At 40.8% G+C, this 24,141-nt stretch overlaps 1 protein-coding gene across 1 annotated transcript in view; it reads left to right on the top strand.

The window, feature by feature from the left end:
- LOC144478262 (uncharacterized) overlaps positions 1-24,141 on the top strand; it is a 431,063-nt gene that overhangs the window by 31,073 nt on the left and 375,849 nt on the right. Inside the window, exon 2 of the mRNA XM_078196029.1 lies at positions 17,381-17,566. Coding sequence (XP_078052155.1) covers positions 17,381-17,566 — 186 coding nt within the window. The remainder of the gene's footprint in view (positions 1-17,380; positions 17,567-24,141) is intronic.

Raw genomic sequence — 24,141 nt, 5'->3', positions numbered from 1 at the left:
AAATATTCATACTCGGCAGATTATTAATAAAATTCCTAATCACAAGTGAGACTCGTCAAAGTACAGCAAGGAGTTAATGTGTCAAATGTGATACTGTAACGAAATAAATATTTTATTATTCGAAGACTCACGTGACTTTGTTTATTACCCCAAATGATCGAGATTCTGCTGCAACTCTATCAAAAATGCAGACATCAAAGTATTCCGAAGCAATCATAATCTCTGTAGAAATTGAAGCAAATAATAGGTCAGACAGCTTGCCTAGTAAATCGATAATTATTGTTTATTCCTCAAATGATGGCAAAAATAGAAGCGTTAGAAACGATTCTCACCAACCCACGCATATTAACAGCCTCGTAAAAATAAGGTAAATGCGTTTCCTTTCTTGGCAGAAATGATCACTTCCTATTAGTCCTCAATTTCCAAAAAGCGAGGAATTCGTGCCTGACCGACTGTAAAGAAACAACGTCTCCTGACTCCTGCCATCTTCTCACTTCATCGTGATCTCCTCCTAACCTCATCTATTTTGTTTTCATTGCAGACTTTTAATTAATATTGGCTTACTTGTTGAACAAAGGACGGCCGATGCTCCTTGCTCCTCGCGACGATTAGTTTATTGATCTTCTTATTTACTAATAAAAATGAGTTTCGCTAGGTCATAGACAAGTGGAGACCACGTCGTGTAGATTAGGCTTGCGGGATACTCCCTTGCTTCTCGCCAGAAATTGCGCCACCTTTTTAGCAACAGACAGTACGTGAACAGAAGAAGGACGCCAGGGCGGCGTCAGGTTGGGAAGAAGGAAGTCGGCTGGGAGGGCATAAAGAAGCAGACAGGGGTCTTCGGGGGCCGTCAGGCTGTCGAGGCACGTCCTTCGGGTTCAATTAATTGTACGCAGGAATTATACGCGGACAATGCTATCACGGATCTCGCGGGCCCCCCAGGGTGCGCGATGCGACCACACACAACACGCATTAATTCTCCTATTACGGGCATTGTGGCGCGCGTACATCGGCATTATTGGCATTGTACCTACGCGAACGAATACGGACGTGGACACGGACGCCCACGGCCGGCTGCGGTCGCGGACGCGCTATCGAGTATCGAGCGTCGCGACGTCGTCGCTGCAACCCCAGCGCGGCGCTAACGAGCTGTCGTCGACATTATCTATCCACGAGTCTCCTGATACCGATACGTAACCCCCTGTAATCATCGCTCCACCCCTTCTATCACCGCTGGCAATCCATGCATCGACGACAGTTTGAAGAGACTTCCTGATTGGAGGATCGAATCGAGGAGGAAACGCGCTGAAAATTTAATGGCGTCCAGTGACGAACTTTCTAGGAAGTTGAATTAGTCAAGCAATCGCTCTTCGGAACCATTTGCTGAAATTCAATTTAGAATCCGCCGAATCATCGTTGTCGAATGTAATTTTCTCGAGAACAATGTCCAGTAAGACTTTAGTGTTCTGAATAATTTTCAAGGTTTATCTGTTTTATTTTCTAAAGAATAAATCGTCTATTGTTTCTTTTTTTTTAAATGACCGTAAAAATGTATTGCACGAGGTTGTGAAAGTCAACTTAACAGTCAGAGAGATTGTCAAAGATAATATAATAATTTGTTATAAATAAATATAAATTATTAAATATAAATATAACTAAATATTATTGTTATTAGTAAACTTCTGGTTATTTATAGTTTTTGCCACACACAGCCAATTACGCCAATAAAAAACGGCTTCAAAAAACATTGAGCTCTTTTTGTATCAATGTTGAAAAGAAACTGACAGATGGTTTACCCTTCCGTTTTTTATCAGTAGCATCGAACTCGCCACGATTTTCACTCTCCGCATGAATTTATCCTTCAACTTTCCGCGAGGAAAATCTTCGAGGTCGAACAGTACGCGGCCTTTCGATAGGGTCGGTAATGACTATATGTTTAATGCTAACTCACGTTGCAATTGGCTTCCGACTGTCTCATTTTTATCGCACGCTCGTTGCAATATTGACGACAAAGGGAGACACAAAATCTTCGCGTGCATATTCCAGTGAGTATGCGAACGCGGAAAGGATAACGAATATAATAGGGAAGTGGGAGAGTCGCCGGTGACCGTGGATCGGTTTTTCCCTTTTCCCGACGTCGGTTTCCACTTGGTATTATCGTATCTCTTATTTAAGAGGACGTGTACGAACCACGCAACCCTGAAACTGCCCGATTGAAGTCACTCGCTGGCAAGAGGTGGCTCGTCGTCCTCGGTTAGGGGATAATAACCGACCACGAGGCAGTAACTACGAGTCGCCCCACGACGAAGCCTAGGTCCCCCCTGCTATGGAATTGTCTTTTAATAAATGCGAGGCGTTTAGCAACCTGTCATGTAATAGAAACGAGGCTGCAAAGTGTGGAAATACTTCGTTTCAGACTATATGTATTATTTTTCCACGCGATTGCCGCTACTTGCTTCAACTTCAAAACTTCCCCGTTTCAATTTCAAGACTTCCTTGCTTCAGCTTCAAAGCTTCCTTGTTTCGGCTTCGAAGCTTCTTTGCTTAATTTCAAAGCTCCCGTGTCTCAACTTCAGAGCTTCCTCGTTTCGGTTTTTCATTTAAAAGCTTTTTCGTTTTGGCTTCGACATTTTCTTGTTTCGGCTTCGGAGCTTCCTTGTTTTAGCTTCGGAGCTTCCTTGTTTTAGCTTCGAAGCTTCCTTGTTTCAACTTCGAAGCTTCCTTGTTTCAACTTCGAAGCTTCCTTGTTTCAACTTCGAAGCTTCCTTGCTTAATTTCAAAGCTCCCTTGTCTCAATTTCAGAGATCTTTTGTTTCGGCTTTGAAGCTTCTTTGTTTTGGCTACGAAGCTTCCTTATTTCAACTTCAGAGCTTCCCTGTTTTGGCTTAAAAGCTTCCTTGTTTTAACTACGAAGCTCCCTTGCTTAACTTTAAAGCTCCCTTGTTGCAACTTCAGGGTTTTCGTTCTTTTAACACAACTTGGAAATTGCATACACTTTCACACAGCTGATAAATTGCACCTGCAACATAGGGGAGGCCGCGGCATGCGAGCCTTGGGGTAAGGAAGTACTTCGTTGAATATTTGTTTATAAAATTAAAATTTCCACGATTTCGAGTTACATACTAAATTAATTTATTGGTTCGATGATAATTATATCCGTTAAATCCTAATAATAGTTTTATTTCGTAAATAGATAAAGTAATAAAGTATCGGTATTTCCGATAGGTAATTCTCTAGAAATTGAAATTTGGATAAATAAATTATTTATTGAAAATCTGATCAGAAATCTTTATCTCTGTGTTTATGATTTCTGTATATATCAATATTTACATTAAAAATAATGTAAATGGCTGAAAAATGATACAATAAATCGATTAATGATAAACATCTATTCGGGGCAAGTAACTTAAGCTAAAATTAACTTAAAAGTAATCTAAAACGAAGCCAAAACTATCTTAAAATGTCTATATTGCACCAAAGTTTGTTAGTCTCAAAAAATATAATTAAATATAATTACCTGCACGTACTTCAAATTGTTATTCTTATTTACAAACTGATAAACGTGTTAAACGGTAAATAATTATTGTGCTTCGTTCTTAACAAATACCACTGCCTAATAATTATTTAAAATAAAGTCGACGTAACAGACATCGTTTAACTTTTCTGATTCTCCACGGAGCTTGGCGACTACTTTCTCGCAGGTGATGTTAGCGTGCTGGTATTTAGACATCATACGATCGGAAGAGCAAGTCCGCTGGATGTTTGGAATCACGGAAGCGGAAGCTGGACATGCTCTCTCCCGCGAGTCTTATCGGGTAGCCGTAAAGTAGACTAAGTGGGCACATTTGTAATGTAACATTGAACTCCGCATTATTACTTTTGCCGTGTAAGCGGCCATTTATATGCTCGGAGCCTATAATAGCTGTAATATATCCAGTGACCAGTGCGTTAATAGCCAATAACCGGGACCCGACACGAGGTCCTAACTTGCTCACGGGGAAAATTCCCGTTTTCCTCATCGTCGGTACTGCGATACAAAGTAATCCCGAGAGACAAGGTACGCTCGGTAACAAGGTATTACGAAAGTGGGAGAGAGAGAGAGAGAGAGAAAGAAAGATACCCACTGGACCAGGTATGACTCACGTCCAACCGATTGATTACGCTCGCAGGTGACGAGGAGGTGCGCCGCGGCGTTGGCGCTGGCGCTAGAATTTTCCCATACGTCTCTCGAGAAAGATAATAATTATGTTTCGCGTCGGGAAACGTCGATCTCACCTTCTGGCGCAGCTGCGTCAGGATTTACCGCGGTGGACCGTGTCGTGAATTATTGCGATCTCTCGCAACGCTCGTTTGCGTGGCCGATCCGCGCTCTGGGATCGATTACTCGAGTCACCAACGTTCTCCGAGCATGTTCCCGATCCAAAATGTAGACGCTGTTCCGTGATTTAATTCTCCAGTCGACTAACTACTTCCACCGTCAAAGTGTCTGTAACTATTAGCATGCGCAATTTTACAATCTCAGAAGATTGCACAACAAGTAACACAAAGAATTACATTTTATTGATCCCTACATCATCTCCGATCGTTCATAAGCCGACCTTAGCATCGTTAATAACGCGGAACAGTCACAAATGTCTGATCTATGGTCGCTGATTCTACTGCAGTTTTTCCTTCTTGTACAACTGTTTCGCTTTTGCTCTCCTGGATCGAGAACGTACTTTTACGTCAAGTTATTGACCAATGCAGTATATTCACTTCTATCCTACTAGTCTGATATAATCTTTTGTATATCTATTTATCTATTCTCCTGTTTGTTCATCTACTTATCCTATGTTACTTATTAATTATTACCCACACTATTGTTATTCTGTTATTGCTGTTATAATAGTTATTTATATATTTTATTTAAAACATAGCGCCCGCAAGAAGCGATGAAATTGTAATTAACTCTGGGCATCTTGTGTAAGTCTGGTGGAATATTCTTCGAAAATAAACTAATTAGTATATTCTCTCCAATCGATTTGCAGCTTGTTAACAAAAATGAATAATTTTGGAAGAGGAGGTACGATTGTTCGAGTCTCACGTTTTATAGTTGTTGAAATCGAAGACCATAAAAACGAGCTCGAGTAATCGTATCTCCTCTTCCCAAATTGTTCACTTATGTTTACAAGTAGAGAGAATTTAAGAGAGAATTTAATGGTAGAACAGCGAGCACGCGAGATGTGGATTAAAAGACAGAAAAGTAATAATAACAAAATAAAAATGAACGCGGATAGACTGAATCCTTCGCATTCCGATGTCGCATGTATGGCGACGCTAAATCGATATCTTTTGAGATAACCATGTGAAATACGTTGTAATGCGATAATGTGAAAAACTTTGTGGAACAAAATCGCAATTATAGCAAAGTTTATTCCGACATACTAGATTTATATATCGAAAAGACTTTCATAAGAAATAATAAGTTAGTTGCAAATTCTTCTAACAACTTTTCCTAACAGCATTGGATCTGTTCCTTTTTGTCATAAATGCATTAAATACGTAGTTTAATTATAAGGATTAAATGAAGAAGATGGTAATAATATGGAGCAAGTCTAACAATAATAATAGTAATGGCAATATTACAATGGCAATAATAATAATATTAGAAATTGTAGTAACAATAAAATCAAGAGTTAAAGGTATTCGCGAACAACAGAGACGGCAGGATGTTAAACAGAAATAAAAGAATAGCAAAGAAGTTGAGGATATGGCAATATCGAGTTACATGGATAAGTAAGCGTTTTAACATGTACGTCGATCAACGTGAATCGGTCGAGTTTCTTACAAAGCCCAAATCTGATAGTAGGAACGCGTAGGGTAACGTTATATTTTATATATTGAATACAAATAATGTATAATAAATATAATAGTGTGTGAATATTTAATATTTTTATTTTGTTTATTTTATATTTGCTGATGCTGATTTTATTAAATTCTTGTGCTACAAATGGGATTTTCATAAATATAAACGTGTTGAACGGTAATGTACAGAAAAGAATCCATGTTTTTGTAAATGTTCGCAAAAGAATGCAAGATGGCAAGAAATGTAAAAACCAGAAAAGGTCTATGACTTCGGATCACTAGGAGCCCGTTAAATCGAGACACGCCCCGGTTAATTGCAGGCCATTTTCTCGGCGAAGAGGGTGCGAGCTTACGTGTCGGCTAGAAAAATCTCGGTCGATGGTAATCGCGGCTTAGCCGCAAATTAATTCGTCGCCGTGGTGCGTGGCGGATCGCGGCACGGAGAGCTCGTTCCGTTGTCACGTTATGCTGATGGTCTGGTCGCTTTGTCGCCGGTAATTACGGGACACGAAGTGGGCGGCGCGTAGCGTGTCGCACGTGCGCGTTCCTCAACAACCGGAGCTGACTGATTGTGAGAGCGGTCGCGCGATCGCGCGGATGTCGCGCCGCGGCTCGGCGCAGTTACGGGTGTGTGACAAGCGTGATATGACACGCCGGTGTCACACCGGCTGGGCAGACTCCATCAGATAGCGCTGGCTAACCGCTCGTTAAACCAGTCGCAATTGAAAGCCATAGGTGAACACCTACCGTCGGGTATCATGGGTCATGGCTCGTTGCATGACCACTCGAAAACTCACGAGCCTTTTATTCTTCGAATCTCATGCTCGTTAGATACAACAATCTCGCATCTTTTCGTTCCTTTGGATTTTCTGATAGAAGACTTTGATCGACTCACTTTTCGCTTTCCAAGTCGTCGATGGTTCTTACAGGCGACTTAATATTTTTATCCAAGTTCTATTTAAGTACATTTCCGATGTTAATAACTCATCCGGAAGTCCTAAAACATTCTGAAACTTCGAGAATACCTTATGATGATGTGTATTATGCAATTTTTATTTCGTAACCTGTTTTAGCGTAAATTCAATTCAAAGTATGAAAGTTAACCCCTAAATACTGGATTAGCTTTTATTTTATTGCTATACTTCGCGAACTGAGCAAGATAGAAATAAGTCTTTAAGTAGTCATTAATGTCATGTGGTGTAATTATATCTGTTAGAATATAATAACATACTTTGAACTGTCCGAGTACAAAAGATTTTCGTCTTCACTTTGAACCACTGAAACAAAATTTATTAATTACAACAATTAATAACGTTTCCCAATTGTGTCCCGAAAATCGATATTCCGACTAATTTCGTTGGCTGTCGAGTGAACCGCAGATCTGTAAAAATATGCGCCGCATATTTACGCGTGGCAGAAGCTTCCCGACAGGACGAAACATTGCGAAACGATGGCAGCAATGCATCACAATGACAAACCGAACCTAAACCGCTGTCTTGCCAGATGGAATTGAAAGTTCAAGCTCAGGTTTCAGTGATTTACGTTTGAGAAACGACAATTTAAGCCCGACGAGTCCCGGAACCCCTTACGAGTGATACCACACGGAGTACCCACACCTCCGGCAAAGACAATTTACGGCAATTATTGCGGAAGTATCGTCGGAGAAGACTCGAGAGCATAAATCTCCGCAATTTTTGGGGGAGGATCTCGACACGTGTTTTCGCACTCCCACTCGATGACGATCGTGTCTCACCTTCCATCATCGTCATCCCACGGCGTTTGCCAAGAACCGAGAACGTCCGAATGGGAAGAGCGTCGTTCGAGCACGAAAATAGATGCCGCGCGCAGTCTCGAATACATCACGGGGCCGTTCTACGACGCGGAGATACATTGAAACTTCCATAAAGCCAGTCGATTGTTTTTCGTGGCAGCCAAGATTAACGCTCCCCGTCACTGGCAATGTATTAATGACGCGCATGATGGAGCGAAGCAATGATCGTCGACGTGCTTACACGTGCACCTCGTACGGTCCCCCTCTTTCCAAGTTGTCCTCCGCGGCTCTTCCGGACTAATTATCGCAGCTGTTCTGCCCGTCGCTTCCTGATCGGGCCATCTTGTGCGACCAGTCCCCGAAAACGATTCCAGGACCAATTCTTTTCCTGCGGGACATTTTGCCACTTAGTTTTTCCTACCTGCGATAGTCATCGAAGGACGACCACACGCCGATTTCGTCCTTTGTATAGGATCCACGCTTGTAATAACAATTATAGTAACGACATTGACATTTTCATTGAACATTTTAATAAATTTTAAGGTTAATTTTTTAATTTGAACAATTTCGAAGTGAATTTTGAGATTTAATAATTCAGCAGGTAATTTTAAAACTGAAAAATTGGAAACTTAATTTTTGAATAGGAAAATTTAAAAGTTGACTTTAAAATTAAATAATTTTAAAGTCGCTATTCAAATTTCAAAATTTGAAAGTGTAAGTGTATAGTATGGGTGAGAGTGTATGCTATGTAAGAAGGAGTGTGCGGTTGTATGAATGTATAGTAATAGGATGAACGTGAATGCATAGTTGTGTGCGTGAAACAAATTAATGATTCGGATCATCGATCGGGCGAGCGAGAACGGAACGTGGCAAACTTTTACGGTGACACCACGTGGGGACAGAAGTCGTTTTGGTGTATCTCGTTATATGTATAATAAAAATTTACATTATTCATTTAACCAAGTTCCTTACAAAAGGTAATTTATAAATTTTAAAGTCAGTTCTAAAAGATTAAAAAAATGAGAAGGATATTTATTACGTGAAATAATACAGTATCCTCGTATGTGTACGTTTAGTTTTCTTAAAGTCATGACTATCTTAAGTGAAAAGAGAATGTAAATCAGTTAAAAAACTATTCACTACAGAATGCCTGAACAATAGGAAAAGAACCTCATCAAATAAAATGAATGAAAAATGAAGAAGGAAAAGCTTAACCCTTTGTATTCCGCGCCATGACGGATGTTATCTACCAGCGCGTATGTATGAACCTTTATATTATATAGTACAAGTTTGGAACAAAATAAGATATTATAATAATATTTGATTTATATGAATTTGTAAACATCGAGGAATATTTTCAAATCAACATTTTGTTTCTTATAATTTTATTTCGTACGATCAATTTTAAAGCACTCCTCAATACGCATTTCAGATTGATTACTGCATATTTAACAATAATAAGTGATTTGACGTATTCCATCTTGTATTCTTCTGTCGGAAGAAACAATACAGTGCTATTTTTTTCGTCCCACATTGCAAATAGTTTATATATTGTTCATCGAATGGACGTATTCTCTGTTCTCGAAAATCAATTTTAAACTGACCATTATATATCTTGCATATATAATTATGTATTTCAGTAATTGTACCATATTCTGATTTGTTTTCTTCAGAGAAACGTGCGTTTCTCACAATGTTGCGCTGGACTAAGTTGATTTTTCCATAATTGCTAATACATATACTTTAATGTCTAGTGATATACTAGAATCTCGATGTCCCCTGAGAGGAGACAACGGAGTGTAAAGGGTTAAATAGATTTTTCCCTACTATAAAATGCCATCTCTGAAGAGATTAACATTCTTAGAAATGTCCCGTTGAAAGAATTTCTGTTCGAAGCGGTAGTTTCCAAGGTGAGTGTCAGCGAGGAATGAAACCGAGATTGTCGTGCGAGAGAATAGAAGGGCACGCTCGGTCTAACAGGATGATTCGAGGGGACACGAAGATGCGCCGATGCTCGAGTGAAATTCGCGGATCGGCTTTCGCGCGGGCCGGAAGAAAGTGCCGTGCCGTCGCGTCGTTAGGTCCCCGGCGTGGATCCAAAGTGGCGGGGGTTTGATTACGCGTTTTACCGAGCATTACGCTTAGGACGATGCAATTTCGCGACAAGCATCAATTTCGAAGGGGACACGCTACCGCGGCAGTGATGGCGCAGCTACGCCTAAGAGCGTCGAGGTTCAGGCTCGTGTTCGACCTATGCAAATCCCGCGGTACACGGGGTCGCTCATCATCGGGCTCGGGCACGGGGTAAACACCGTAAAGCCCGATCGATTCTGCTCGTTAATGTCGCGGGTACCGTGTTTCTGGCCTCGTCGGGCTATTTCCCTGTCGAGTACGCGATCGCACGCACGATACCCTATACGGCTAGGCTCTTCAGCTTCTAGAGCATCTTATTGTCACGGGAGAAGCTCGCTACTTCGCTCTTTCACTACAAATATTCTTAAACCGCAGATCTTTGCGCAACATAAACATTTTCTAGATCAATTTCGGAAAAAGAAGCTGAGTATATAGTAATTGCAAAACGTTGGAGCACTTGAAGAAAATGATAAGGAAATTACACACGAAGTTGTATTTCATTTATTTGAGGTTATTTTATTCATTTGTGACAAGAACGAGTCGATGCTATGTAAACCAAGAGCAAGATCAAAACAATTAGATATCGATTATTTATTTATTTTATTCACTTTGAACGGACCAAATGATTTCCTTTACATTGATTAGCACTTTTTCACTCGTCTAATTACTCACATAAATTGCATTAAATAAATTGCTTTTTCACTACGAGCAATAGAAGGAGATCTGCAAGTACAATCTACACAAATATGCTGCGATCAATTTATATTGTACAGCTGTTAAAGTGATCCGTCGTTCGAGAGTTGATAATTTTCCTAATAAAGCCAGACGTAATCTAAGAGGAGTATTTAAAAAACATATTGAAAAGAATAGCTAAATATGTAAAACGATAAATGATTCCAATCATAGCCAGTTATGTTTTCGAGACTGCGACGTTAAATACACTCCACGAACTAACGTGCTCTTTCAAATAACCGTGAACGTACCTTCCAAACGAACGCGTAGCTTCAAATATTGACTAAATCGTGCTTCGGCCAAAATGCAAACGGGATCAACATCTTCGATAGCGATTGCTGACATTACCGAGCGGTTTCTAAATAAAGTGGGTTCGGAGGTTGCACGTGTAGCAATCGGCGACTATTTCCGTACGATTCGAGGGAAACGCGCCGCGAGATTTTTCGAATTCCATGCCGGGGGAGTCATCGAATGCTCAGCTGGAACTTTCAGCTGGAAGCGCGCATGGATCTTATCGGGCCCGGAGAAAAATATTTGCGTTCGAATTAATCACGGGTCCCCTCGGCGACGCTGCTCTACGACAGTGTTCGTATCGTCATAATCGTGATCTACGAACGGGCCGACCCCTCCGCCCTTTCTCCCCGTTTTTACATCGAGGCGATCTAAAAGTAGCCAACGCCGGCCGTAATTATTCTCGCAGGCGCCACGATGAATATGGGCCATCCTTTGATCGCGGTAATAATAGAAGACTGGATTTCTCGCTCGATCGAACCCATTGTAAGCCATTGTACGCTTCTATTTTATTCTGCGGAATCCTAACACCTGAATATATATTGAACTTTTGTGAGTTCTCTCTTTGTTTAAATTGTAGATCAATTTATAATAATGATCATCATCATCATTATTATTATTATTATTATTATTATTATTATTATTACTACTATAGTTCGCCGATATATCATTATATGTAGATCAATTTATAATAATAATAATTATTATTACTATTATATGGGCTCCATGCGAGCCTATTTATACATAAGTACAACATTCAAAATGTCGGAATAATATACAGTGACTAAAACATTAAGACCAAAACTTGATTGTACAATTAAATTTGATTCAATCTAGTCCAATTCAGCTCTAGTTAAATTAAGTTACTCCAAGTTAAAATTTATCTTAAATCTAGTTAAATTTCAACGAGCATCGTATATTATTTCTCAGAGAATTTGTAATTTTTACTAATACCGAAAGGAGATATAATAGGCTTCAAACGAGATGAAAGCTTCGCCGATAACCGCTTTGCTTAAATAAGAATAATTGCGTTCGATCATTGCTGATTAAAATAACACGAAGATCGCCACGAGAGTGATAAGAGGCCGAGGCCCGGCATTCGGGTGTCCTTACGCAGAAAAGATCGGCATCGCATTCCCCGGCGATCGCAAATTGATATTATGAAAATCAGTGTAGGTCGTGTAGGCTGCGGTACATAAAAAGCCGAATGAAAATTACGATCGATAAGAAAAATGTCCGCCGTCCCGGTCCCCAATTTGACCCGGAGGACCCGCGGTTTGTACGTAATCAGTAATCGTCGCTTAAGAATCATTAAACGGGCACCACCGCGTAATTACACGCCGGGACAGATTGCACGTTACGGAGAACCGTGTGGTTATCGATTGCGATCGACCAAATTGATTCGGGGAGCCGATCGAACGGGCATCGTTCCGTATTATATGGAAGGACTGGAACCGATCGAAATCGGGACGAAGACATCTGTGAAACGGATCGGTGAAATTTATGCGACGGACCTTCGGCCCAATGATATGTAATTCCCGTCGAATAAATTAGGGGACACTGTCGAATTACATCGTTGCATCGCCTGCAACCGCGGCCGCGTCCGATTGATAAAATACGAGCCGCGTTGCGAAATCCGTGCGAAAGCGGTGCCGCGAGATTTGCTGCGTTCCGTCTGAGATCAGCGACGGAAATCTACAATGTCTCTGCTGATGCTTGAGAATTTGCTGGCGGCGACAGTCGGACGTTTTCGAAGCGCGACACCTTATCTCGGCAGAATGTCGCGTTTCATGTTCTGCTTAACCTCTCGCACTGACAATCCTTTAATGCTGTGACGATTAGCACTTATTCGTACTTATAAATTTTTCTAATAGGATCAGACAATTTTTTTCCTACATTGTCTTTATTTACCTTCGTTTCTATACTTTGATAACAAAAGAATTTATTGTTACTTCGACGTAGAAAAAATTAATAATATCCACATTTAGTAGAGCTTGCATAAAATCTTCACCACGAGTCTGACTCGTTATTATAGTGCAAGGGGTTAAGCAATGCCCCATAGGATCCCAATTGTCGTGCCCTCAAATTAAAAGTATGTAGAAAAAGGAAGGTGTTATGTATGAATGGGTGATTTATTTCTTTTTAATATGTTTACCTATCGACATGTAAGATTCATGGATGGGTATTACATTTTTCACGTGTTAAATTGCAATAAGTATTTTTTAATCGATGTTGTACCAGTTCTGAGGGATTTAAATTCTATGTTTTGTCAAAAATCGTAGAAAACACTTGCTTGAGATTTGCGTACAAATTAATTATTAATGCAGTTGTAGTGCATTAAATAGAATGTCTAGTATTCAATGAGAGTTTCGGCGACAAAAAATTGGTTTAAAGGCACGATAATTGGGAGCATTATCCTACTACGTCAAAACAACGTATTCTATTCGGTTAAAAGTTTCATAATAACTAAAAATAGTAATTTTCCGAGAGGACATAAAATTTTGTCTATTTTTAACTAATTTATATATACGGGTAATCAGCCATATTTTGAAAATACCAAAGCAAATTTCTCACCTAAGCAATCATTATTCGGCAGTTCAATTGAATAAATGGTTATTACACTAGGAACAACAGTAATATTATAATATGTCCACGTGGAGTGTTTTCAAAACTGTGCTGGACTATGTCCACGTGGAGGATCTTGAAAATTATATTTGGAAAATCGATGAATTAAGTTGAGAATCGTCATAAACGTACGTCAATTGTATAGTTGTGAAAAGGTTAATAAATGAAGCGGAAGTAAAATAAAGAGATGCGCTGCCACGGGCATAAGTGGGATAGTAATCGCGTGAAACGTGTTGCTGCGACGTCGACGCGTTTCGAGCAAGGCCGCGTAAAGGATGTCGGTCCACTGTAAACGATTTGCTGGCAGAATGGCCGCGGTAAACAGAAAATAACGAAGCGCCGAGACTAGTCGGCTAGCCGGCGTTAACTCATCGAGTTTAGGAGTTTGTTATTTCGGTTTCCCGTTAACTCCTGCTAACCGACGACAAGAGACATTCGCCAGACCAGCCTGGAGCCACCCTGCACTGGCCGATCGAACTTCCTTTGGCTCCGCAGCGGAACGTAAGCAAAACACGCGATATTACCGCGTGACGCAAGATTTTCCTGTTGACTCGTGGAATCTCTGGATCCGATAAATAAATCTCAATTTGGTGGAGATACATGCTCTCCGATTATTTCCGAGATCTATCGATCTATCGATCCTACGATGGGACCCGCGGTATCATAAATCGTTATACCGGTGAAAATTGAAGTCGAGCATAGATTAAACAACGACTTCGCTTTTTATTTCACCATTACAATGCGTTTACCCTTTTATTGCGGATTTTATCGTCGCGATAGAACTGTAAAAACACATTTGAAATTTCAATAAAACCGTTCGTTTTAGCGTGCTTGTAAATCCATAAAATTCGCAATCTATTCACAAACACCCCGTTGGTGTGCATGTAAATTTCCATTTTCGTTTTTTAAATCACTGGAACGTATTACATTTGCTTCCATGTATGTTCTCAAATGTTTAATTCGACTACAACAATTTTATTTCAACGAAATGATACGAGGTTTCGTGACTCGATGCAGATAACGAGAACGAATGAACGGGCTGGTTCCGGAAGAAGGAAGATGGCGATAAAGAGCGGTCTTCCTTCAAAAAGAAAGAATACTTTGTATTGAAATATTTGTTGCCCAATGCATATTTTGAAAGTTGCAGAGGGTGGAGACCACCCTGTAGAAATAAATAAAATAAAACATTATCTAGTTTTTTTTAATCGGAAGAAACTGTTAAAAGCGTAACCGTTGAATAAGTCGTAAAATTGTATTTTATATGAATGACATGCACTAAATTATCGTAATATCGTAATATCGTAAATGTAGCTTTTAAGACAATGTATGGACCAAGATGACTAATCGCGACATCAAAGAAAGCGAGCGGCATCCGCCGTTGCGATGACAACAGCTTAAACAACGAGAATCTATTGAAGGGGACGGCAGAGTTGTATTAAAAGTTGAAGCGTAAAGAAGGCTGAGAGTTGTTCTGGAAGTCGAGGTATGTATAAGGAAGTCTAAGAGTTGTCGAGTAGTCGTGTTCTCAGCTTCGGCATTTCTCTGTTAATTATCCTCGTCTATAGTTTTTCTGATTTTAAAAGAACTTTCTATTAAATATATTCCTACATATGTAAAGTGGAAATATTGTAAGATGAAAAAATGTTTTAGATCTTGTATGTCACCAGGCATTTGATTTCAAATGTCTTTGATACGTCTTACTTCAGACGATCTAAAGACATCTTCCAGACGTTCCCAAGTGGACGTTTCAAGGATCAGTATTGTAATGATTCTACAATTAAATGTCATCGTAGACATTGTGATTATTTTTCTCTAGATTCTAAAAAACACAGATCCGGCGTCGACTGCAAAGAGTCAAATTAAAATAGAGTGGGTTGGAAGAGCGCAATATTCGCAGAAAAGATAATGCAGGACGAGCACGAGATATGGATACGTAAAAATAAAAACCGATGGCACCTTCGTCGAGGCGCTCAGGATAAATCGGACGACACTCCGATGAAAAAGGGCTTAGCGCAGGTGGCTGGGCCTGCATTAATGCGCGCCGCGATCGCATCGGGCACAGAGGTTTCGCGAAGAATCGCGAGGAATTCGTGTCGCCCGACCCGGCAGGACGATCAAAAGGTCTTTACGTACCACGGTGAACGGAACACGCCGTTGGGTTCTTTTGATCCTCTCCCCAGGTTCCTCCTCGCGAGCACTTACAATGGACCACACACGCACGGTCACCTCGCAGCGAGTGCGCTTCTTACGGGGTCAGCGGCTTGTGTCATCTATCTTAGAGAGGTTCATATTCACTCGGTGACACTAATGCCTGCTCCTCGGTCGCTGCGAGAGCTTTATCTGCTCGCCGAGGAACGCGGTGGAACGCGGAGGAACGGACGCCTCGCCAGTTTTTTTCGGACGCGCAGGAAGTCGGCTCGATGACAGGCAAACGGTCCCAACCGAGGACTCGGCGGACCCGATCATTCTTTCCTCGAGTTTCCTGCTTTATCTCGATTGTAAATTATCTCTTGACAAGCGGCAGATTGATGGCGCTGCGGTCTGATAGCTCTACGATCTTCGCTTCGCTCTTAGAAACGAAATCTTTGCTTAGGGGTAGTCCTTGGGTAATTAGCTTTTAATTACGAGCCAGTGAGATAGGGGAATTTAATATTGCTATGGTCATAGCTTTTTATAGTCTCTGTATGCGAAGGCAGCGAGATAGTGGTTGATGCCCTCCCTCAGTATGCACCGAGTGATACCGGCCACCTTGCATGTGCAAGAAGAGTCGGTTATCTGGATCTACGGTAGTAGAGCTATGTAGCTACCGTAGGCTAGCCAATTACTGTGCTTTTGTTTATTTTCAAGCATAATTAACTTTATGTTCATCCTGTAAGCATATCAAATTTTTTAAATTTGAATTTAAGCCATTACTTATTGAAAGTAAACAAAATTTGTCAAAATACCACAAATATTGTTTCAATTCTCTCAGACTGAAATTCGAGAAATTTTTGGAAAGATTCTAAAAAAACTTAAGAAAATACTGAATGAATGAAGATCGAGATTCATTAAAATAAATTGATTTAGACAAGATATCACGATGTTAATTATATCGGTAAAATGTATTACGGAAAAACATGATTATTTATTGCTATCCTTTATTTTAGTTTCAATTTCAGTAGTTTATCTACTGCGCACAGTAACGAGACATCTTCAACACTAACTGTGTTTTCTGTGTTCCCGTTGCCTTTGTGTCTCGTCATTGTCATCGCAGTCAACTCAAATAATTATTTCAATATCGTGCAATTTATTTCTTGCTTTGGATATCTATACACAACGTTCTCTTTAATGAAATTTAAACATCAAATGTCTTGATAAATTATGTCGATTCACACAAACGCTTGAACATGACTCGAATGATTTTTATTCTGGATTAACCAAGAAAAATTTAATCGAAATCGATGACCCACAGTCCGTGACTTCATCTTGTTAATCCAGGATAATCTTTTAGTAGGCTGCAATATGAGCAATTTGGTGAAGCGCCAGAATCCGGCTGAATTTCAACGTGACACTGCATATTGTTAATTATATTTTTTGAATAATCTAAATAATTAACACTTTGACGCCGGCGCCGATACTTACGGCTTCTGTTCTATGAGATGGCGCCCGAAATTTAAAAAAATTAAATCATTATATTAATTTTATAATACTGAGTTGTTATATTTTTTACTATTGAATGTAATAACGTTGAGATAAAATAATACAAACTTATTTTGTATTACCTATTTTTACACGTGTTTCACGAGACAGACACGTGTGACCCACCGGTGATGCACGCCGGCGTCAACTCGTTAAACTATATTTCTAAATTTTGAGAATCCTGAAGACCCGTAATTCTTATGGTGCCGAATAACGATAAATAAACATAATCATGGAGCTGCTAATACCGCATGAAAAGCATCGTTTCAAATCGAGATACATAATTGTGCGATGTTGATGTTACAGTGGCCGACGTGGTTCTTCCAACCAGAACTTCCTCTCGGCACGCCACTGCCAACCACTCACGTGTCCAACGCCAGCAGTATACCTACGTCGTCGCATCTATCCTCCAGGACACACTCGGAGTTGCCTAAGGCGCCGGACTTAGTCGACGGTACCAAGATCCATGGACAAACTCCAACGATATGCACGGTAAGCCAACCCAAGAACTATATTTCAGGAATTTTTTCGGGATCGATGATGGCTAGATGATCAAAGTAAGCGAAAGCATTACCCAAACGAGTATTGAACGAAACTTGTAACACGAAGTGATATTTTGGTCTGTTCTATAAAAGTCAGTGTAAAAATGAGAAATCTAGTAGATGATATTGAGTCGTTTATTTTCAAAATGCATAAGTCCATTTATCTTAAACTCCAGATATTTAAAACTGATATAAAGATAGTATAAATAGATTGTGTTTCTAAGGGTAATTGCATTCTAGAGGGCTTGCTAAAGTAAAATTATATGTAACGTAAAATGTAAATATTGAAATAGCAAACTCGATGTTTTTAGAAGATGAATTTAGGCCACTTTCAAAATAAACTTTAGATTCGCGCCGCAATGATTATTATTAGACCACAGATTTTGTACATTTATATATGCAAATGCATGCAAGTACGCGGAAACAATGCGCTCGGATTATTTTCAACTTATTACAAAAGAACGAAAGTATATTTGTATTTTGCTGTTATCTGTAGCATTCGCGGTAGAGAATTTTTGTTTTGCTATAAAAAGAAATAGGATACTTCTACCGAAATGCTGCGTATACCGTTCGAGTTGAATAGAGAAAATCATAAAGATTACTTTGGATATAGGAAATTGCAATTTCGCTGGCGTTAGAATTGGCGAGATCGAGGAATAGGAGAAACTAAATAAATTCCGAGCAGGATATTATCGAGCGGGACGTTCCATCAAGGAAACGTTTCAGGTAGGGCTCAATCTCGTTAGGTCTGCTAGATGCACGCACAGTTATCCATAAAATCTCTGCGGGACCAATCTGGTGGGTATCTAAGAAAATCAAACCGCAAACACGGGCGCAGTTTATCCTCGATAAACGTGAAAGGCGCCGCGAGTGAGCCGGGGCCAGTCTTCCCTGATGCGCCTCGAAAGGCGCGTACCACGCGAGGCGGACACGCATGATCGTCGCAGGCCGGCTGGCAATCAACGGTGTAACCGGCGACGTATCGCAATTTCCCTCGGCGACATGTAATTTCGTCAAGGTGGCCTCGTCGGCAGGTGACAACGGAGAGAAACTCCGCGCGGAACGAGAGAGATTGGATTCTTCCGGGCGCGTCCAAGTGTTATAATTATACTGCAGGCTCTTTACGCAATTATTCGTGAAATGGGCGAGCGAAATTTAAGACGGTACCGAGTTCCGGGGAATTTCAATTTAACATTTTCAATTTCGCGAAATTATTAAAAGGAGAAGGACAGTTCGAACGGCGCCGAACGATTCAACCCTTCGTGGACAAGCATTTTTAAAATACTAAGAATATTTAAAAATATTTTTATATTTATATATCTGCATATCTACATATCTACATATCGACATATCTACATATCTACATACCTATATGTATATCTATATATCTAAATTATATTCGATATTTATATACTCAGATCTTTCGTTATATACGTAATTAAAGAAAGAAATGAGAAACTGAATGTAATTGTAATGTTTCGAATGTCTCACGGGGAAGATCCGCTCGGTTTCTTCAAGTTTGCCTATGGAAATGTGAATTTGTATAAGATGCCGGAGTTTATTATAATAGCTGACCAGCTGAGGGGATAATTGGAACGTGCGATGGTTTTCTGTTAAAAACGCTGGCTCGAACATGATCGTCGCAGGCTACGAATTATCCGTCGGCGACGAGTCACACGAGCGACGCTGTTCACCGCGAAATTATGATGTTGGTTGGTGTAAAAAGGGAGGGGGACCAAAACGTTGCACTCGACTCGATCTTGCGGTGGATAATTGGTACATGCGACCGGACTGGCGTTCCTTGCCATTATAAATATTGATGGGAAATTCAAACTTTGTTTAAAGTCACGTCGTTCGACAGGCAAATTTCAAGGATGAGTAGACGCTCGTCCTACACTGCTCTCTCCTACGCGAGAAACGGTATTCCATCGAAAGAAGCTGTTGTTAGCGAAATTTAACCCTTTGCGTTGGAAACTATTCTAAACTCATTACATTCTTAACAATTTCTTAAATATGAACCACTATAATAATGTAAAAAATACTTTAACCCTTTGTACTCAAGGAGTCCGGAGGGGAACCTTTTAATTCTGTCTTCAAAATCAAGAGTTCCGCTATGAAGAGAATGAAGATAAATTCTATCTTAAATAAAGATAAAAATTAAATTATAATTCGAAGTTCTCGAGTACAAAGGATTAATAATATTGCATCGAATCAGCTTTGCAGATGACGGAACTATATTTCTGTCATCTTGTACAGCCAGCTCTCTTATATCACTTAAATACAGTAGGGTCCCGTACAACACGAATTCCTACAATGAGCCAAAAATGTTGCGACCACGGTTTTATATATTTTCGTTTAACGCGCTATTTTATAATACAATTTTTAAACAGAAAAATGAGAAGATAATTACTAAATCGCGAATCTTCGTGCAAAATAAAAATTGTCTTCATTACTTGCATGACCTGCACAAACATTTATTCCTTTCTTAATTTTAGCACGTTGGCAGCAATGCAATAATATTTTTAAATTGTGTAAATGATTTTGCTGTTTTGTATAATGATTTTGTATAAAATCCGTAACGGAACACGTTAGAACGTCATATCGAATGGTGACGCGTCGAGGAAGCGACGTTTCGTAGACAAACAGCTTAACCCGGCAGTCCCCATCGTATAACAAAAGATTCGTCGGTGTCTGCTGCAGTTTCCAAGAATGCATCGCAGCGAATTACGGGGAAAACTCGCAGCTACGTTAAAACAAGTCCTAGAACAGTCGGCCACCGATGTTCGAGAAAACGGAAGGCCGGCAGTTCCCCGAAGAGCGTCGTCGGTTCGATCGGTTCGATTGGTCGCACACGAAACTAATTTTCGAGGGAGGGACGAGCCCGCAAGGGTTGTTTAATGGTCGGCGACATGACACAGAAAGCTGCAGCCGGTCGATATTCAATTTACAGTTTTGTCACAACCGGCATTACGGTTCGTGGAAGCAGGTGAGGCGGAGGCTTCGCGGCAAAGCGAGGGTGGCTCGGGCATCGCTCGCAGTCATTCGTCAAGATCGAAAACGATGCTTACCCTGAAACGATAAAACCGCGTGGGCGTGCTCGGCTCGTTAAGCCGCTGTCGCGGCCCCTCGTTAGCACCGATACGATGCGATGCGATGCGATGCGATGCGATGCGCCGTGCCGAACCGAGCGGAGCTGAGCCGCGCCGGCAACAAATGATTTAAATATAATACTTAATAACGCGCCGCGCCGTCCCCTGGTCTCCGGTCCTCTTTTGGTCCCGGCGTATTCAATGCGGGGCCACTTTTGTTTCTCGATTATGCATTATCCCGCCGCGTAAATCGTGTCCCGTGATATTAATGGCGCGTACGGGCCGAGCAGTCGCGGCATCGATCAATCTCGTTGTCACAATTAAATGCGCGGCCACGGCAAGTCGAAGAATAATTTATGTACGGCTACCCACGTGAACAACGTAACCCGAGGAACCCCGCGATCGAGATCGACGCCGCGCCGCACCGTCTTCTGCAACATTCTTCCGTCCTTTGTCATCCTCAACGTTCTCTCTATGTTTCCGCGCCGTTCCATGTCATTAATCTCATCGAGAAGAGACAGTTACAGTCTGTCCCACAAGAGCGTTTTGGTGATATTTCTGTAAATATAGCTTTATCTCAAAACAGTTTTGACGTCGATCGAATGTAGACCAAAAACGATCTTACTTTAATAACAGGCACGATCTCCTCCGTTTATTTAATACCTCTTGAGCATCGCAGTTGTCTATGAGAGTGCTCGAAATCACGTGCGTTAAAGCAACGCTAAACGTGCACTTTTATGGGGTGTTTTATGCTTCTCTGTGTCAATGGGTTTTTGTAAACAGACCGAGCATGTCTAATAAGACTACAGGCCCAAAGGAAGATTCGTCAGCTCTAATCACGATCGATTATAATCTTGACGAAAGTAACGAAAATCTCTGTTGTCTCTTCAACGACACAAACGAATTTGAAAGACAACGCACATCCGAGAGTACTTTAAATGTTTATATGTTAACTTTACCTGTCCTCTATTAGGTAGCAAGCCTCGAAAATATCGCCGATACGATCTTGTACGATCTGTACAGATGTACAGTCTGGGACAGACTTACTTAACAAAGTGTAGTCATATCGGCTACACGAGCGATAATAACAATAATAAGAATAATAATGGTAATAACAACGGTGGTAGTAACAGTAGGGACTAGACCGTGGATCTTTGCGCCAAATAAAAATTGCCTACATCAATTATTGTGGATGACCAATCCCATTATCAAGGACTGTCTCACTGTGTTATCGCTCAAGCGAGTCAGTTTTATAGTCGATTGTTTAGATTTCAAGGGTTATTAATCCTCCATGATATTAATTCCTTACTCTAAGAGTTATTTTATAGCAACGTAACTCAGCATTTGTTCGTTACTAATAAATTCCACGGCAGACAGACAAATTAAATTCATTATATGGATATTATATGTAAACTTCGCTTCAACGTTAACATGTTATTGATAGATAACTAAAATTTCGTTTTAATTTAAGAGATGTGAATAACGCACATATTTAACAGATTATGTTTCAAATCTTCGTAACGTGTCTGTCACTATATGATAGGGGTTAACAAGGCGTTAACAGTGTAGTCTTCCTAGCCTTCTTCCTTCTGAGTCGATATCTGTATAATTTATACTAAGGCACGAACTTAAGACGAAACATTCTTAAATCCAAAATCTATCCAAAATCCTACGCGCCGATAAATAATGTTAAGCAGAACGAAGTATGTCTGTATTTTTAGGAAAACTTCTACATCCCAGGTACCGAACTTTTATGAGGGTTCAGATAAACCTTCAAGTACGCTAGGCACGGAACTGCGTACTGGCGCCTAGCTCACGAGTTCTTCTGTATAGTCCGTAGCATTCACATCGTGCGCCTGTCCTTCCACCGTACCATTATATTAACTTTTAAATATATAATTATTTACTCTGGTTTTATACTACACGAGAGTGTTTTATTCCACACAACCCCTCAACAAATAATAAAACGATTTAATTCACTAGGTATCCAATAATTGCAAGAGGTAAGAGACAATTGCAAACTTATATCTCCCTTGAACAATTGCAATAAGTTGTAATTAAAATACGACACTTCTTCTTTTCTTTCAATTTTATCACCTATACGTTTCTTCCTTGAATGCATAAAATGGTAATGACAGTATAGCAATTTAGTATAAAACGGTAATGACACTATACCAATATAGTATAAAATGGTATTGGCACTAATACAAGAATTAAGAATAACGATGTATAATAAGGAAAACATGAGGAATGCGATAGACTAATGAGAAGGTTGACCAAGAGTGCCAAGGTGAAGGTGCACACATTGTGCAAAGGGTTTTGAGCAGATTTTCTCCGATCGTTTATGGCAACCACGATTTCTCTATACTCTGTAGATCGGAGTACCGTGTCACTGTTTGACCAGAGAAAATATATCCGACCAGAGGACCGTAACAGGGGTTAAGCAACGGTTCGCCGGACCCTATTGATCACTATTAGGACACAGCGCTGTCGCTCCACCGCTCGAAGAATGAGGTACGCGCTGGCATAATTTTCCTCGGAGCCATGGAGCCTTGATTCAAGCAGCACATGTTCGGCGCTGATATCAATGACAACCTATAACGTTAATATCCGCACCTGGCAACGAGGGAAAAATCGCAAACGAATGGGTTACGCTGTCCGATAAATCACATCGGAGGGTGTTTCGAATTCCCGACCTCCGCGCGACTTTTCCTTCGATAATGCGGTACAATGGGAACAGAGAGGAGGTGGTCCAGGTGGCAAAAATGCCGGAACAAAGGCTGCACGCAGCGAGAGCGTGCGCTCGCGAAGACAACTCCCGTGATCGCGAAATTGGTACAGATCCCGAAGGGTTACCGGCGTCGATCGCTCGTAAATCAACGGCAAATTAGACGCGAGGGAGAAACGCGTGCGCGCGCGCGCTCGCGCGCGTCGATTAAAAGCCGGCTTGGCCCCGCGAGTGAAAGATCATGCGTGCCCATTAGACGCACGCTCCCGTCCGAAAGGTTCAGATCGATCACACGAAACGCGTTCAGCAGCCTCGCCGCGCCGATCGAGGCCCCGGTTTTTCACGAAATTAATTGCCCGCGCTATCGATTTCATCCGCACGCGATTTCTAAGCAGGCGAGACCCGCCGCGGTCAGACACTGTGAACGATCTAAATGCGAAAACCGAGACCGAAGAAATACAGTTTCAAATTATTTCTACCGAGGAGAACCACAAAACAATGAGTAAAGCAGTCGAGAAAACTCTGGTCGTTATTGCATCGAATTAGGAGATCATTGTTGTTCGAGCTGATTGGATTTCCTCCTTGGATCCCTTCGTGAAACACGCGCCCTGTGCGCTGGACCAAAGAGACGAAGCTTTTAATTTATTTGTCTTGCAATTTTATTAAGAAATTATGGCATGTCTGCTGCTGAACTTTGTCTATTATTTG

This window comes from Augochlora pura, chromosome 2 (genome assembly GCF_028453695.1).
Source record: "Augochlora pura isolate Apur16 chromosome 2, APUR_v2.2.1, whole genome shotgun sequence".
Classification (NCBI taxonomy): Eukaryota; Metazoa; Arthropoda; class Insecta; order Hymenoptera; family Halictidae; genus Augochlora; species Augochlora pura.
Note: the sequence above shows the minus strand (reverse complement) of the source record. Positions and strands in the feature narration are given on the sequence as shown.